Source organism: Trypanosoma brucei, chromosome 9 (assembly GCF_000002445.2).
Source record: "Trypanosoma brucei brucei TREU927 chromosome 9, whole genome shotgun sequence".
Lineage (NCBI taxonomy): Eukaryota > Euglenozoa > Kinetoplastea > Trypanosomatida > Trypanosomatidae > Trypanosoma > Trypanosoma brucei.
The window spans coordinates 2190357-2203590 of NC_007282.1; the positions used below are offsets into that span (position 1 = coordinate 2190357).

Below are 13234 nucleotides of genomic sequence, written 5' to 3' on the forward strand. Positions count from 1 at the left end.
AAACAATAAGACTAATAAGAATAAACAATGTATCTATCGGGTGTCGCAACATCCTCATAGAAGCTCACGGTGTCTGGCAATTTGCTCGTCTCTCAACCTAATTGCCTCCTGCAGTACGCTAATCTGCTCCGTTTGTGCTCTTAGAGTGTTATCCTTCGTAGCAAGCGCCACAAGCACTCGCTCGTTAATGCTCGTCAATTCAGCATTATGCTTTTGTTCTATGCTTCGTTGCTCTAAAGCGGCTGCGTTCTTCACAGCCTGGAGCTCTATGGTGACTTTCTCCAGCTCATGCTGCATGGCACCCACTTCCTCCACGTGTTTGATCTCAAACTGACGCAGTTTTCGCTGCCACTCCGAATCTAGCACATGCATCCTTGCCTCATCCTCAGCTCGTACTTTCTCCTGTATCTCCTTCACTCGCTGATTTGTTAAGTCCGAGGTTTCGCGCAAACGTGACATTTCTTCCTCCTTCCGTCCAATTTCCTCTACAACACTCCTCAAATTGCCCTGCAGCAGCTCGACTTCCGCCCGAAGCCGTTCATTTTCGCGACCCATCTGCGCACAGCGGTCGCGGAGGACGCTGTCGGCCCCATGTGATTCCATCAGGGTCTGTAGATGTTGCTGCTCTGCGCGACGGGTAACCTCTGCAACAGCGGCATCACGCTCCGCCTCGAATTTATGCCGTAACTCTTCCTCGCGAGCGGCCAAGTACTGCACATTGTACGCCTTCGTCTCTTGCTCCCGTCGGCTGAACTCCAGCATAAGTTTCTCTTTGAGGTCAGAAACAATCTGGTTCGAGTTGGCCGTAATGTTCGCTACCTCCCGGGCTACCTCATCATGTATTTTTGCCTTTTCCGTTGCAGCGGCTTCACGTAAAGTGAACACCTCTTTTTGCAGCTGTGAAATTTCGCGCTGCATCGTATTCTTCCGGTCTTCTGCAAATATCTCCAAATCGTCGTGCTTCTGCTTAGCGAGGCGCCGCTCCTCCTCCAACTGGCGATTCACGCGGTCCATCTCCTCCTTGAGTCGATCCCGGAACTCCTGTTGCTCTCGAGCCCGAGTTGCAGATGCCTCACGCTCCAACCGCGCCCTGGACTCTTCGAGTGTCGCCTCCTTTGCCGCAATAACCTCATCCCGCTGTCGTAGTTCGTTCTCGAACTCTTCCCGCATACGCGCCTTTTCCGCCTTGTGCCTGTTCAACAACAACACGATATCAGGCTCTAACGACTGGAGGGTGTTCTCCTTTATGCGTTTCGCCTCGGCTATCCTCCACTTCTCGCGAGCAGCCTTCTCCTGAGCTTGCCACCGGGTCTTAAGTTGCGCTATGGCGGTCGCGTTCGCAGACTCAAGTCTGGCGATCTCCTCCTCCCGCCGAGACATCTCTTGCCGTAGTTGAGACGTAACAGACTCCACTGCCTGGGTCAACTGCGACCTTTCGCGCTGAAACTCTTGCACCACGCGTTCGTAGTTGCGCTCCGTCTCCCGTAGCTTCTTGCGGAGCCCTTCCAGCTCGTTGCGAGCCGCGGCTTCCTGGCTTCCAAGACGCTCCGCTTCCCTCTCCCGCGCCATCTTGACTCGCTCCTTCAGTTCTTCGTTTTCAGCCCTCAGCTCATCATTGCTGAACTGTAAGGCAGATATTTTAGCCTTGATACCGTGGTAAACATCGCTGCGAACGTCGGGTCCACACCCTATTATGTGCGACGTAAGACATGAAGCCGAACCGCCAAACGGTGGTAACTGCGTAGAAGGCTGTAGTAGGGCAGCCGACGGTGCCAACGCCACACCACCATCCGAAATATTTGCTGGCATGTATACGTCACGGCACGCTGAAGGGCCAAATGATGCGGGAAACGGGGGTCTCGTAGAAACAACGTCATCTAGGTATGAAAGAATGTTCGACACCTTTGCCTCGTTAAGCTCCCTGAGGTCGGAAAAAACACTACTAGTCGCGGTTCCTCCACCCCCTGCCGTCAACCCCAACCCACCAGTTCCTGACATATGTCCAACTGGAACCCTCAATCCCTCACACACATCCATGCCAAACTACGCCGTCTTCCTCAAATGAAACCTACAAGGTTTGTTCAGGTGGTCGCCACCGACACCGCACAGCTGCTGCCGCTGGATTTCGTTTCCTTCCTTCCCTTTACCGTCAGGCAGATGAACCAAGGAAAGAAAATAGATCAAGTCGCGCAATGGAAAATCAGTTTAGAGAAAAATGAAGAACAACAATACCGAAATCAGTGAGTGGAAAAGCACGGGAGCAAGAGAACAATGACGAGCATTAGGTTCCGTGTAGAAAAAGCGACGCAAAAGCACGGGAAAAAAGCATATCAAAGAAACAACAACAGCAATGACGAAAACTAAGAAAAAAAGCAAACATAAGGTTTGGTGGTGCCCAGATAAATAAGTGAAACTCACGCACGGCGGGACTTCGTCATTAAGGAAACCAACGAAGAAATCTTGGAGACGTGCCGCACGGTCGGTCGCCCGTGTGGACAGTTCCACGGCTGTTCCAGCTCACCCATTCGGTCCACGACTGACCGCATTTTCTTCTCACTAAGCATCGTTCCAACCATAATGCTAGAACGGCATGCCTTAGTTGCCATTGAGTGCCACACACATCGCATCGGTTTACTGATCGTATTGTAATGCACTAACTGCCTAATCAGCTCTACGACGTTCTGCGGGTCCACAACCTCGTAAGGAATCACAGGCACTGATAGCACCAGCAACTTATTGGTGTCGTCACTCCGCTGCACGATGAAGCCGTGTTGCCGCAGTTCTTCAGCATGATCAACAGCCAAATCCACAGCCTGGGGCTCCATCGACACAGGTACTGGAGAAAAGAGGGGTTGTGGCCTGGCTACATAATGACTCATTAGATGTTCATAGTTGCCTTTCTCATCGGCAGCGTGCTGGTCGATCACAAAGATGTTGTCGTCCAGTGAAGTTACAATGAAGCCATGGTTGAACTGACCATGTACAACCATATTTTTGAACGACTCCTTCCCCAAATACAACGTGAGCTCCTCCTCGGTTTGTTTCTGAAGCCTCGAAAACTTTCGAACACCTCCCCCATCGGAAGGTTGGGACGGAGCCGCCCATTCTCCAAGGGAGTGAACCAGTGGCATCTCAGCCAAAACTGAAAATGGAGGAAACCTCACAGAAGAGCGAGGGGGACCGGGTCGCTGTTGATTCGTATCGTCGGTAACGTAATTCACAACTGCATCATCAGTCCCCATCATCTCTTCCGGTCCGAGCTCCCGGGGATCTTCTTCACCCCAGCTGCTACCATCAGTGTCACCGGTATTTCCTTCTTCCGCTGAGGACTCCAACCGCTGCCTCTTCTGGGTTGGCTCAAAGGTCAAGGGATACTCCAAGACTGATTCAACAGAACCTGCAGAACGCTCCGATGGTGCACGGTTGGTGGTGCTGGTTGGGGAAGCGGTAGCATCAGGGGAGGATGTCCGTCCAATAGGCGAGCTTCCAGACAACAGTTGACTTAAGCAAACGGAGGGCTGCACCTGCGCCACCGCAGCATTGTCAATAAGGTTGTCTCCCTGCGATGTTTCCCGCCGCTGATAGATGAACTGTGCAATAGATGTAGCAGAAAGAGGCGTTTGTGTAGGCATTGTCTCCTGTGTGTTCCTGCGCTCCGGTACGTGTCTCCATCCGCCTTCGTTGCGCACGGGCAGATCTATTCCGTCAGTTGATGCCTGGAACGTTCGAAGACCGCATGTACGAACCTCCCCAGCATGTCTCTCCTCATCCGAAATGAGAACTTTGCGTTTGTCAGGAACTAAATTCACATCGTAGGGAAGTGACTCACCAGAGCTGACATGCAGGAAGAAGGCAGGAAATGTGCGCTGCGCGGCGTTTGGCAGGGATTCGGCGTAGGCATCGTTAACCGCCTTGGCCATCATGGGGAGGTCAACAAGCCTCCCATCCAGTGCAAACACTTGCATATCGGAGGAAAGTCTGCCGGCATTCCCCTTCGAAACATAACCCGTAATTGTCCCAAAAGTCAGTTCCCACTCCACACGCTCCATGTTGGCGATAACACGTCCACCGTACGCCTCAGCAAGGGCTCGCTGGGGGTCGCCCGTCCCCGTCAACGACACCAGAGTAACGGGGGCACTGTCAGGTCCCGCACGATGGGTCATCAACAAGCGCACGTGGGGGTGTGAAAGGGCGTACTGCTTCATCAGTAGGGTAGCGGCGAGAAGCTGCTTCTTCCTACCCCGTACGAAATCCTTGTGACGCACCGGAAGAGCCGCAAAGAGTTTGCTAACGACAACGGTTGTGCCTACGTCCCTCCGTTCACTCGTTACCTTTACAGTCGTACGGCGGGAATTACTGTCGTACGCGATCAGTAGTGCAGTAGGTCGGGTTGATTCTGACATTGTGCATATGGACAACTCGCTAAGGTGAGCCAAAGAGTGGAGCGCTTCGCCACGAAAACCCAGTGTTTGCGCCGCCTGCGACGAAAGACCACTGTCGCCCCCCCTTCGTTTTGTTGTCGCCCTCGAGGCTAGCAGGGGCAGGGAAGCATCCTCTTTCAGTCGGCCCTCGCTGTCTAGCAGATAAGATAAGTCCATGCCACTTCCATCATCTTCCACGGTAATATTTCCAGCGCCGCTATCCTCCACACGTATTGCAACGGTACGGGCACCGGCATCTAGGCTATTCTCTACCAACTCTTTCACGACGCTGGAAAGATTCGTAATTACCTGCCCTGCACTCAACTTGCGCGAACTTCCCTCGTCCAAAAGGGTAATCATGCCCCTTGCTTACCTCTTTCTTCACAACCTTCTCCCCCCACTATGGGCGTTGCTCTATCTTCAAATTTATACGCTGTTTCAATTCCGCAAGGAGGAAATTGAAGTCTTTGGTGTCTCAGGATCATAGAAAGGTTTCTCCGACTGAGTGGCGGAAGAAATAGAAAGCTTGGAGGAAAGGAAAGAAAGATCAGGGGGAAACGAAAATAAATGTTTGATCCTCTTTCTCAAACCGAGACCAGGGTTCGGCAACAAGCGCGCAATGGTGCACGTGTGGGGGGGGGCAGCAGTGTGGCTCCACATCGAGTCGTAAAAAGAGACGTTAGCACAGAAAAATGAAGAATAAACGTCAGAAATATCACGAGGTGTTCCTAAGTGAAACAGCAGGTAAAGAAGTCGGTAAACCTCGGTGGCTCCGTAGACCCCCGTCTTCTTTAGTCCATCTGCTGCATGGCCTTCTCAGCAGCGGTCACCTTTCCCTTTGATTTGTCGGTCTTCGTGCTGCGGTCCTTGCGCTCGAGGATTGCCTTCCGCCTGGTGTTGAGCTTCAGTTTCGTGATTTCCACGTTGGAGGTGTGTACACCGACGGGAACGGTGGTGCCGTTCGCCTTCTCGCAACTCACCTTGTCAATGTGAATAACCCACTTGAGGCGGTAGCATGCGGTGACTCTGCCCTCACGGCCCTTGAACTTCCCACGCTTAACACGCACCTCGTCGTCCTTGCGCACAGGCATCGAGCGCACGTTGTACTTGGCGCGTAGCTCCTTAGAGAGTGGGGCACTCATGAGGATGCGGCGGACATGACTGGGCGCTTGGAAGTGTGCGCGACGGGCCTTTCGGCGGTTCCTGCACTTGATGCCAACCATAGCTCACACCTAGAAACACTTCGGTTACACAGTAGAGGGAGCCGTGAAATAATGTAAGAGGGAGTGGGAAACAGTTTGCTTCCTAGGAAATCACAGAGCAAAAACACCCACGAGTTTACACATCACAAACGCGAGTAAGGCAGTTCTATGACGTCGCAGAGAGACAACTCATCATTATGCTACAGACGGTAGGGCGGGTTTTTTGACCAGTTCAACGAGGGGAAGATGACAAAGGGCTCGCAAACGGGGAAGTGGGAGACAGGTGGCACCAGGGATCCCATCGACGTGACCGACGTGACATGTGCCTCATGGAACAACGCCAGGAATTCCATTGGCAACCCACACATAAATGCACAGGGGTCTCTACATCCCTTCCCAGCCATCACGTAGCACACGACAGGAAGCGCCCCTCACCACGCGATAGTTAAAGGTCTCTACCACTAGGGGAGGGTCGGAGGCAAAGGGGTTTCCGACATTCTTGGGCTGTCATTGATGAGGGTTTATGACCTTCAGCCCAGATATGCCCACGAACCAACACCAACACACAGTGTCACGCAACGGTTCGGAACGAAACCATCCCTCAAACCCTTCTCCCGCAATAGGTGTAGAAAGGTTGGCGACAACCGCATATTACAATTGCAATCTTCCCCTTCTTAGATACCCCGCACCTCCACAAAAGCAGATGTGCGGATGGACATACACACTGTTATGGGCAGGGAAATCACACGAACCCCCTCCCTAAATGGGAGTTCCCATGAGGCCTTGCACCAACGGCCTGCTTGTAAACAAGGGAGGTCTCACGGGCCGTCGAAAAACAAAACGACAACAGCTATGCCCGCAAACATACGCACAAATACACACACGCAGTATATACGTATATGTGCATACTTTACAGGAGAACGGAAAATGGATGAAGGGGAGAAAAACATTCGGAACAGCGTTCGATTGCGGCCACTGAAAGCAAAAAGAGGATGAGCAACAGAGCCGCTCCACATCCTAAGATGGTCCCTTCTTTCCCCTCCCTCTCACCCAGCCCCCCCCTCATTCCCTCCTCTTCTCCACTCCATATACCGCACTGCAACCTATTTTTTCCTTTTTTCCTTCTCTTGTGCATATCATTTTTAAGCAAAACCAGTGGACTGGTTCAGTCTATGGGCAACGAGAGAGGCATGGGTTTGAACAAATGTTTGCTCAAGCTCTGCCACAGGCTCCTTTAGAGAAACCTCCTCCCCTCTCAGTTCATTTATCTCCCTTCCCAACCTCTCCAGCTCCAGTGCCTGGGAATCAATGACACCCGCGCACGCGGACACCTGCTCCCTCAGAATCTTCTTCTGATAACGCAACTGTTGTTCCGATTTCTCAGAACCCTCCAAAAGTCTCAAGAGCTCATTCACCCTTGCCTCTAAGCAGCGAACCTCCATGTCCTGTCCATTCCTGCTCGTAGCCCGGCGAGTGGCCGATGAATTGGACAAGGTGTCGCACGCAGATTTCGATGTTGATTGGTCTTCAGCTGCCCTTGCGCTCCTAGAGCGATGTACCTTGAACATTTGATTTCCTGAGGCTTGCGAAAGTGGAGTTCGGTCAAGGCGCGCGAGCCTCGGCAGTGCCTCTAAAAGCATCGGAACGGCCTTGGGTTCGCACATGACAGGATTCCCCCTCAACTCAAGGTGACGCAGCCCCCGCATGCTCTTCAGATACGGCAATTCATTTGGGTCTTCAACGCGGTTAGAACTCAAATCAAGAGTATGAAGCTGCTGAAGACCAACGAATGGGCACATCGAATCGATCAAATTACCTTGGCACGACAACGTCGTCAGAAATTTTGGTAACTCACCAAGGTTAGGACTAGTGATAGTATTGAAACTGATATTCAATTCCTGCAACTTGGGGCTGGCTGCAGCCAACCCCCACAGACCTCGCAATGCGTTGTGCGACAAGTTCAGGCTCGTTAATGAGCTGGGAAGGAAAGCAACGTCGAACGTCTGAAGGGAATTGTTTGACAGATTTAACACCGCCAAACCCGCCAACAAGTTCCCACCGATAAAGGTTGTAATGTTGTTGTGGGACAAATCCAACGTCCGTATAGCTAAGTGCCGCTGATTTTTTGATGCACCCCCCTCGTAGAAAGCGCCATCAGACGCCCCGTGCAGCAGAGTCGAGGCGTCAAAACTCTGAATGCCCCGTCTAGTCAGTGTCAGTTCCATAGCTCCCCCCTCCACGCAACTGAACGTGATACGCCGCCACTCTACGGTGCGGTAGATGCGCTGAGGTCACAAAGCCGTGCCCTCGTGGTTTAAGGGCCCTACAAGCGACTTATTATGTTAATAAGGTATGGTTTTTATGCCAGCACAAAGAAGAAAACAGAGAATACCCATAATGAAGGTGGTACTCAGCATATGTGGCAAATGTCCTCACAGTGGGTTTCATAACCTTTTGCCCACTCCAATCACTCGCATCTTTTCCTGCCTTAGACAGGGAACCGTCACTGCAAGCTGTCTCTCCTTACTCATTTTTCTGCGTTACTGTTGCTAAAGTTTAATTTTTAACCGTTTATTAAACAAAACACTAGGGAGTTCCTCCTCAAGACAAGCAACGAGACAAGGAGGAACGGTAAAAGTGGCGGAAGGCATGGTACTGGCCTCTATCCACTCTTCTTCCAGACATTCACCATGTTACTTCCCACACATGTAATGAGAGTTGTGGGAGGCAAGTCCTTCCCAACTGAGGACCACTCCTGCTTTGTTGCGCACGACACCCCGAAGTACATCTCCAATAACATCACCGCAGAAACCAAACCACACGTAAATTGGCCAAACCGAACCGTGGACACTTCGTCTGGGCTGAGCCCCATGAGAAGCAGTACCAGCATTTGGTGGTGGGCATCAACGCATCCACACTCAAATACTTGGTCTAACAACAACTCGGCGGCGCGCTTCCCAACATCTTCAGGAAGCTCTTTAGGCGCCGCGGTGGACTCCTGTGAGATGACACACTGTTTGCTGGTCGTCTCTGCAACAAGAACGACCCCGTAGCCACTGGATCGGTCCCCGTACGACCCCTTACTGTTGTCCATATCCGTCACAACATAGACGTCAGGGAGCAGATTCAATAGAACACCCTTAGCAGCTGTGGCCGCTCGTTGAACAAGGTCCGCTGCCACACGTGCACCAAACGAAATTCCACGAATGCGTCGGACCCGTCCCCTCACCACGGCCTCCGCTGCTGTTAGACGCCTCACAGCTTTGCATTGCACTTCGATAGCACCACCACCACCTGGATATACCCCACGGCGTATAATCCGCACGCTGCAGTCTACGCCAAAGAGCTGTAACCAACGTGTGGTTACAGTCCGCAAGGTATCGACCGAAAGGTCCTCTTCACTTTGCGTTGACCCGACAAGAGTAAGTCGCGTGTCAAACTTCGCAAATGGAAGAAGAAGCAAAGCGGCTTCAGCAATGTAAGTTACGCATCGGCAGCTCGGGACTTCATGCGAAAAAGTACCGCCAAGTATCATACCGGGGTAGAACGTCAGCGCAGTGTTACTGTCCGTACATTCAAACTTCGAGCCACTCGTCACACGGTCAATGAACTTGAGGAAGTTCGCCTCAGCCAACTGGATACCCTGGGGTTCGTCATCGTCGTGAATGCCCAAAATTCGGATTGGTTTGCTAGTGAGTATGCTGCACACAATATGATGACGAAAGAGGCTGCTTCCCTCGAACGTTAGCATCCCTCCAACAAGTCTTTGTTTAGCATTTAACAGGAAAAAGCGAAGATAAGTAGTAAAAGGCAGGAAAACAAAGAAAGAGAGGGACGTATTTCAACACAGCAATATATATGCCTTGGAGACGGGGTAGCCGTTTATTCGCCAACTCCTCCGTAGGGCCGAGAAGTCATGGAAAGCCAATTAACGATAAAGGAAAGAGGCAAAATAGAGCACACCACGCAGACCTGTGTACAAAACGAGACGATTTCCCTTATGCGTCCGCTCCACCAACCTCACACCGCAGCCAACCTTGTAAATACTACTCTGTTTGATGCCTTGCATGTCAGCACCTCTTAGTATTGCGATCTCACCCAACAACTCTCCGGAAGGTCATATGGGCGGCTCTACCCTTTTGTGGAAGTGAAAGAATTCTACTACAAGAACCTCCACCAAGGCGTTGGGGGATTTGAACCACTATTAAAAGACCCCGCCTCCCTAGCCTCCTCAGCACTAGCGCCTTTGTCAGAGCTCTCCAGGAAATTGTAGGAAATTTTCCTGCCAAATTTCTCCTCATCGTATCCGTGGGATATGCTCTTATACAGCTTCCACGGCATAGGGACGATATGGGACTTAGCCAGTGTGCACAGTTCTCCGCATTCCACGACGATGAACTCCTTTTTCGGCGAATTACCGTGTTTGGAGCCTGCGGAGTTAATGCGCTCGATAACGTCGAAACCTCCAATGACCAAAGCGAATATTTGAGGAGCGTAGTCTCCCGCGGAAACGTGGATGGCAAAGTTTGGACTCTCCTTGTTTGTCCCATATGCGATGGACGACAGCGCCCCACGCCACGACCCCGTACCCAAGTATTCTGTTGGTAAATAGTGGGGGCTGAAGCCAGGTACATCGTGAGTCATCTCCCTGCCGTCACCAAATATGAGGCAATGCCGTGGGACAATGGCGCTCAGTTGCATACCCCGAAAGGATTCGCCGTTCCCTCCACTTCCCGTGCAGCGGCGATGAAAGTACTCACAGTAGTGGGGACAGTTCTCGTTAAGCAACCCAATCACTATTCGACCAATGTCCATCCCATTCTCGGTAATATCAAAGTAGACTACGCTGCCTATTCGTAAGTCAGCTGGCATATGGTCCACGCCACGCAACATACGTTCGCTGGAAAGTTGCGTCCGATAAAATACGTAAAAAATGATAAGCAACAGAAAGAATATACCTAGGCGAATCACCGTCATGATAATGGCGTACTGCCGCGCATGCTCCTCACACCAAGCCATCATTACAAGTTCGAGGTCAGTCAGGACGCGTCGCGGAAGGGGAACCTCCTCTATAAGAGTTAGCGGTAATCTCTTCACGCGCGTCACTGCGTTACCACCGTCGTCGTGTATGACAATGGGGCCAACCCCCGCCGACCGGTCACCACAGCCGCTCCCCTGCAGCCACCGAGCCGAACCACAGATGCGCGCTCGCTGATGCTGAAGGGGTAATTTGACTACCACAACTCGGCCCAGAGTCGTGCCGTGTAGGGCCCTCACAGGCCCTATGTGTGGCACCCGTCGAACGAGCGCGCTCATGGGGAACTAATTAGTTACGATTACCGTTGTTACGCTTCTACGTAATGACTTCTTTTTCACTGATACGAGACGAAAAAATCTTGTTGCGAAGCTGGACACCCTCCGTAAATAGGTTGGCAGCTTACCAACGCCCTCAAACTCGTTTACCCGACCTGACCGCCACAGGTTCAGACTCGAGAGTGATGCTAAGATAGGTAAATTGGCAGAGAACAAACGAAATGAAGATTTTATCCCCTAATGAAGGTAACGTGACGTGAAGATCAGTGAAACGCGGATGCCACCAGGCTTCCCCCCTTCCCCCAACCCCTCCACAGATGCATCCGTGCCGACACTAGGGGAAGACATGAAAATAAAAGTAGGGGAGCGACAATCACGGCATGTGAAACATCGCAGGATTATGCAAAAAAAAAAACACTCGAGAGAGCGAGGAAGTTGCCTCGTTGGAAAACAGTGAGAAAGTGAAATATCTCAACACCTGAACACACAACAAGTTCGATGTTTGTCGCACCGCAACCGCAACTGCCGCGCGGTCCCTTCCGTATTTCTTATTACACTTCACCGCAAGTGCATTCCTTCAATTCCTTCGCCTCCATATACACAGAGAAAGGTGAATAAAGAAAAATATAGCCCACAACTCCGTTATCTGGTTTCTCAACGGACAAGGGGAAAAAAAAGAATTCGACACACCTGCTCAATACCTACGCGGTTGTACGTCGAATGCTATATCTCCACCGACTTAACATTTCGCCGCTCTCTCATAGCTTAGGTGCTTACACTCTGTTCTCTTTCGCCCCCCCCCCTTTATTGCAGCTTGGGCAATTTCCTTCCCACATCCACAGCAAAATCCTACTCCGTGACAACATTCCCTCTTTTCTTCTCCCTGATTCTAGCCGTGCACTCAGCCCTCACAGGATCAAAGTACGGATGGTCCATTGCCTCTAACGCCTGGACGCGCTTGACATGATCGTACTGAAGCAGTTGATCGAGGAAATCCAACGCTTCTTTCGGACACAGATGTTGATTCTCTTGCGTAACGAACATCGTCCAAGGCTTCTTACCATGTCGCCCAACCGCAGTTTCCAGGTGCTGGGGAAGTGTTAGGTTGTACTTGTGGAGGTACTCAAACAGCTCATCGGTTCCTAACACTTTGGCGATACGGACCAGTTGATCATTGTTGTCCTTTCCATGAAAGAAAGGCTCCCTCATGAATATCATGCCAGCAAGCATGCAGCCAAGAGACCACATATCAAGCCGGTAGTCGTACATTGGCAGCTCCACTAAGAGCTCGGGGCCTTTGAAGTAACGAGACGCCACTCTGGCATTGTACGGCGTGAGAGGATGGAAGAACTCAGCCAAACCCCAGTCAATGAGAATCAGGTCCCGCTTTTTATGATCGATTGCAATGTTGTTAGGTTTCACATCACGATGCATTATTCCCATTGAGTGGGCATACTCTAGCGCTTGAAGAACACCAAATATGTAGTAGCGCACGTCATAATCAGAAAATGTGGGGAATACCGTTCGAAAGTCAGAGGCCTCAACGTACTCAAATATAAATGAAGGTGTTTTGCTGCAGGGATCTCTCACTACATCGTAGAGCTCAACAATGTTGGGGCCCCCTTGCAAGTTTTGAAGCACCTTCAGCTCTCGGAGTATTTTCTTCTTCTTCACGGGTTTAAGCACCTTAATCACCACCTGACGTCGAACCTTCGTATCCCAACCTAGGAACACGTCACTGTACTTCCCCCGTCCAATTTTCTCGATGATCTCGTAGCGCTCAGGTGAGCTCCACTGTATGCGGGCTGACTCATAGTCCCAATACTCACGGGGTTTTTCAACGTTGGCACGAGCGTACCGATGCGCACCGTCTGTGTTAGGTTGCGAAGAGACGGACATTTTTATCAGCCAATAGCCTTTAGCACCACGAAAAAAAAAAAGAATGAGCGACAAAGCACTTCAAAAATGAGAATAATGATAAGGATCCCCCATGACACGAAAGAGGCTAATGAGAGTTTCAAACCAGCCCTCCTCCTGGCTTTTCTCCTTCGATTCATTTTCTCAATATTATTATCCCCTCCTCCAGCACAAGAGCAGCAGTTCTCTTTTCTCCAAAAGGAGCTTGCTGCAATCCATGACTTGGAAAAAAAAACTACTGTTCAGAGAAACCGCACTCTCTGATGCACAATACGCAGGAGAGACGGTACTAAATACAGTTGACTGGATGGCAATTCGGCGGTCACTTTCTCAATTTTTCACACTACGATGGTAATAGAAAAAGGTTGGGAAACGACCCCT

At 51.1% G+C, this 13234-nt stretch overlaps 7 protein-coding genes across 7 annotated transcripts, besides 1 other annotated feature; all 7 read right to left on the minus strand.

Moving 5' to 3' along the window:
• Window positions 1-54: 54 nt before the first annotated feature.
• On the minus strand, window positions 55-2037 carry Tb09.211.4830 (hypothetical protein, conserved; the record flags this gene model as incomplete). Its single annotated transcript, XM_822530.1, has 1 exon — window positions 55-2037. One exon carries the CDS (start codon window positions 2035-2037, stop codon window positions 55-57), a length of 1983 nt encoding a protein of 660 aa, XP_827623.1.
• Window positions 2038-2414: 377 nt separating this feature from the next.
• Tb09.211.4840 (mismatch repair protein PMS1, putative) lies at window positions 2415-4781 on the minus strand (the record flags this gene model as incomplete). The annotated part of the gene is made up of 1 exon (XM_822531.1): window positions 2415-4781. The coding sequence occupies one exon, from the start codon at window positions 4779-4781 to the stop codon at window positions 2415-2417; it is 2367 nt and encodes a 788-aa protein (XP_827624.1).
• Window positions 4782-5212: 431 nt separating this feature from the next.
• On the minus strand, window positions 5213-5644 carry Tb09.211.4850 (60S ribosomal protein L26, putative; the record flags this gene model as incomplete). The annotated part of the gene is made up of 1 exon (XM_822532.1): window positions 5213-5644. The coding sequence occupies one exon, from the start codon at window positions 5642-5644 to the stop codon at window positions 5213-5215; it is 432 nt and encodes a 143-aa protein (XP_827625.1).
• Window positions 5645-6650: 1006 nt separating this feature from the next.
• Window positions 6651-6709: a sequence feature (C-rich).
• A 56-nt stretch (window positions 6710-6765) lies between these two features.
• Tb09.211.4860 (hypothetical protein) lies at window positions 6766-7848 on the minus strand (the record flags this gene model as incomplete). Its single annotated transcript, XM_822533.1, has 1 exon — window positions 6766-7848. One exon carries the CDS (start codon window positions 7846-7848, stop codon window positions 6766-6768), a length of 1083 nt encoding a protein of 360 aa, XP_827626.1.
• A 437-nt stretch (window positions 7849-8285) lies between these two features.
• Tb09.211.4870 (RNA 3'-terminal phosphate cyclase-like protein) lies at window positions 8286-9374 on the minus strand (the record flags this gene model as incomplete). The annotated part of the gene is made up of 1 exon (XM_822534.1): window positions 8286-9374. The coding sequence occupies one exon, from the start codon at window positions 9372-9374 to the stop codon at window positions 8286-8288; it is 1089 nt and encodes a 362-aa protein (XP_827627.1).
• A 410-nt stretch (window positions 9375-9784) lies between these two features.
• Window positions 9785-10939, minus strand: Tb09.211.4880 (cyclophilin-like protein, putative; the record flags this gene model as incomplete). Its single annotated transcript, XM_822535.1, has 1 exon — window positions 9785-10939. One exon carries the CDS (start codon window positions 10937-10939, stop codon window positions 9785-9787), a length of 1155 nt encoding a protein of 384 aa, XP_827628.1.
• Window positions 10940-11785: 846 nt separating this feature from the next.
• Window positions 11786-12835, minus strand: Tb09.211.4890 (casein kinase II, putative; the record flags this gene model as incomplete). The annotated part of the gene is made up of 1 exon (XM_822536.1): window positions 11786-12835. The coding sequence occupies one exon, from the start codon at window positions 12833-12835 to the stop codon at window positions 11786-11788; it is 1050 nt and encodes a 349-aa protein (XP_827629.1).
• Window positions 12836-13234: the final 399 nt, after the last annotated feature.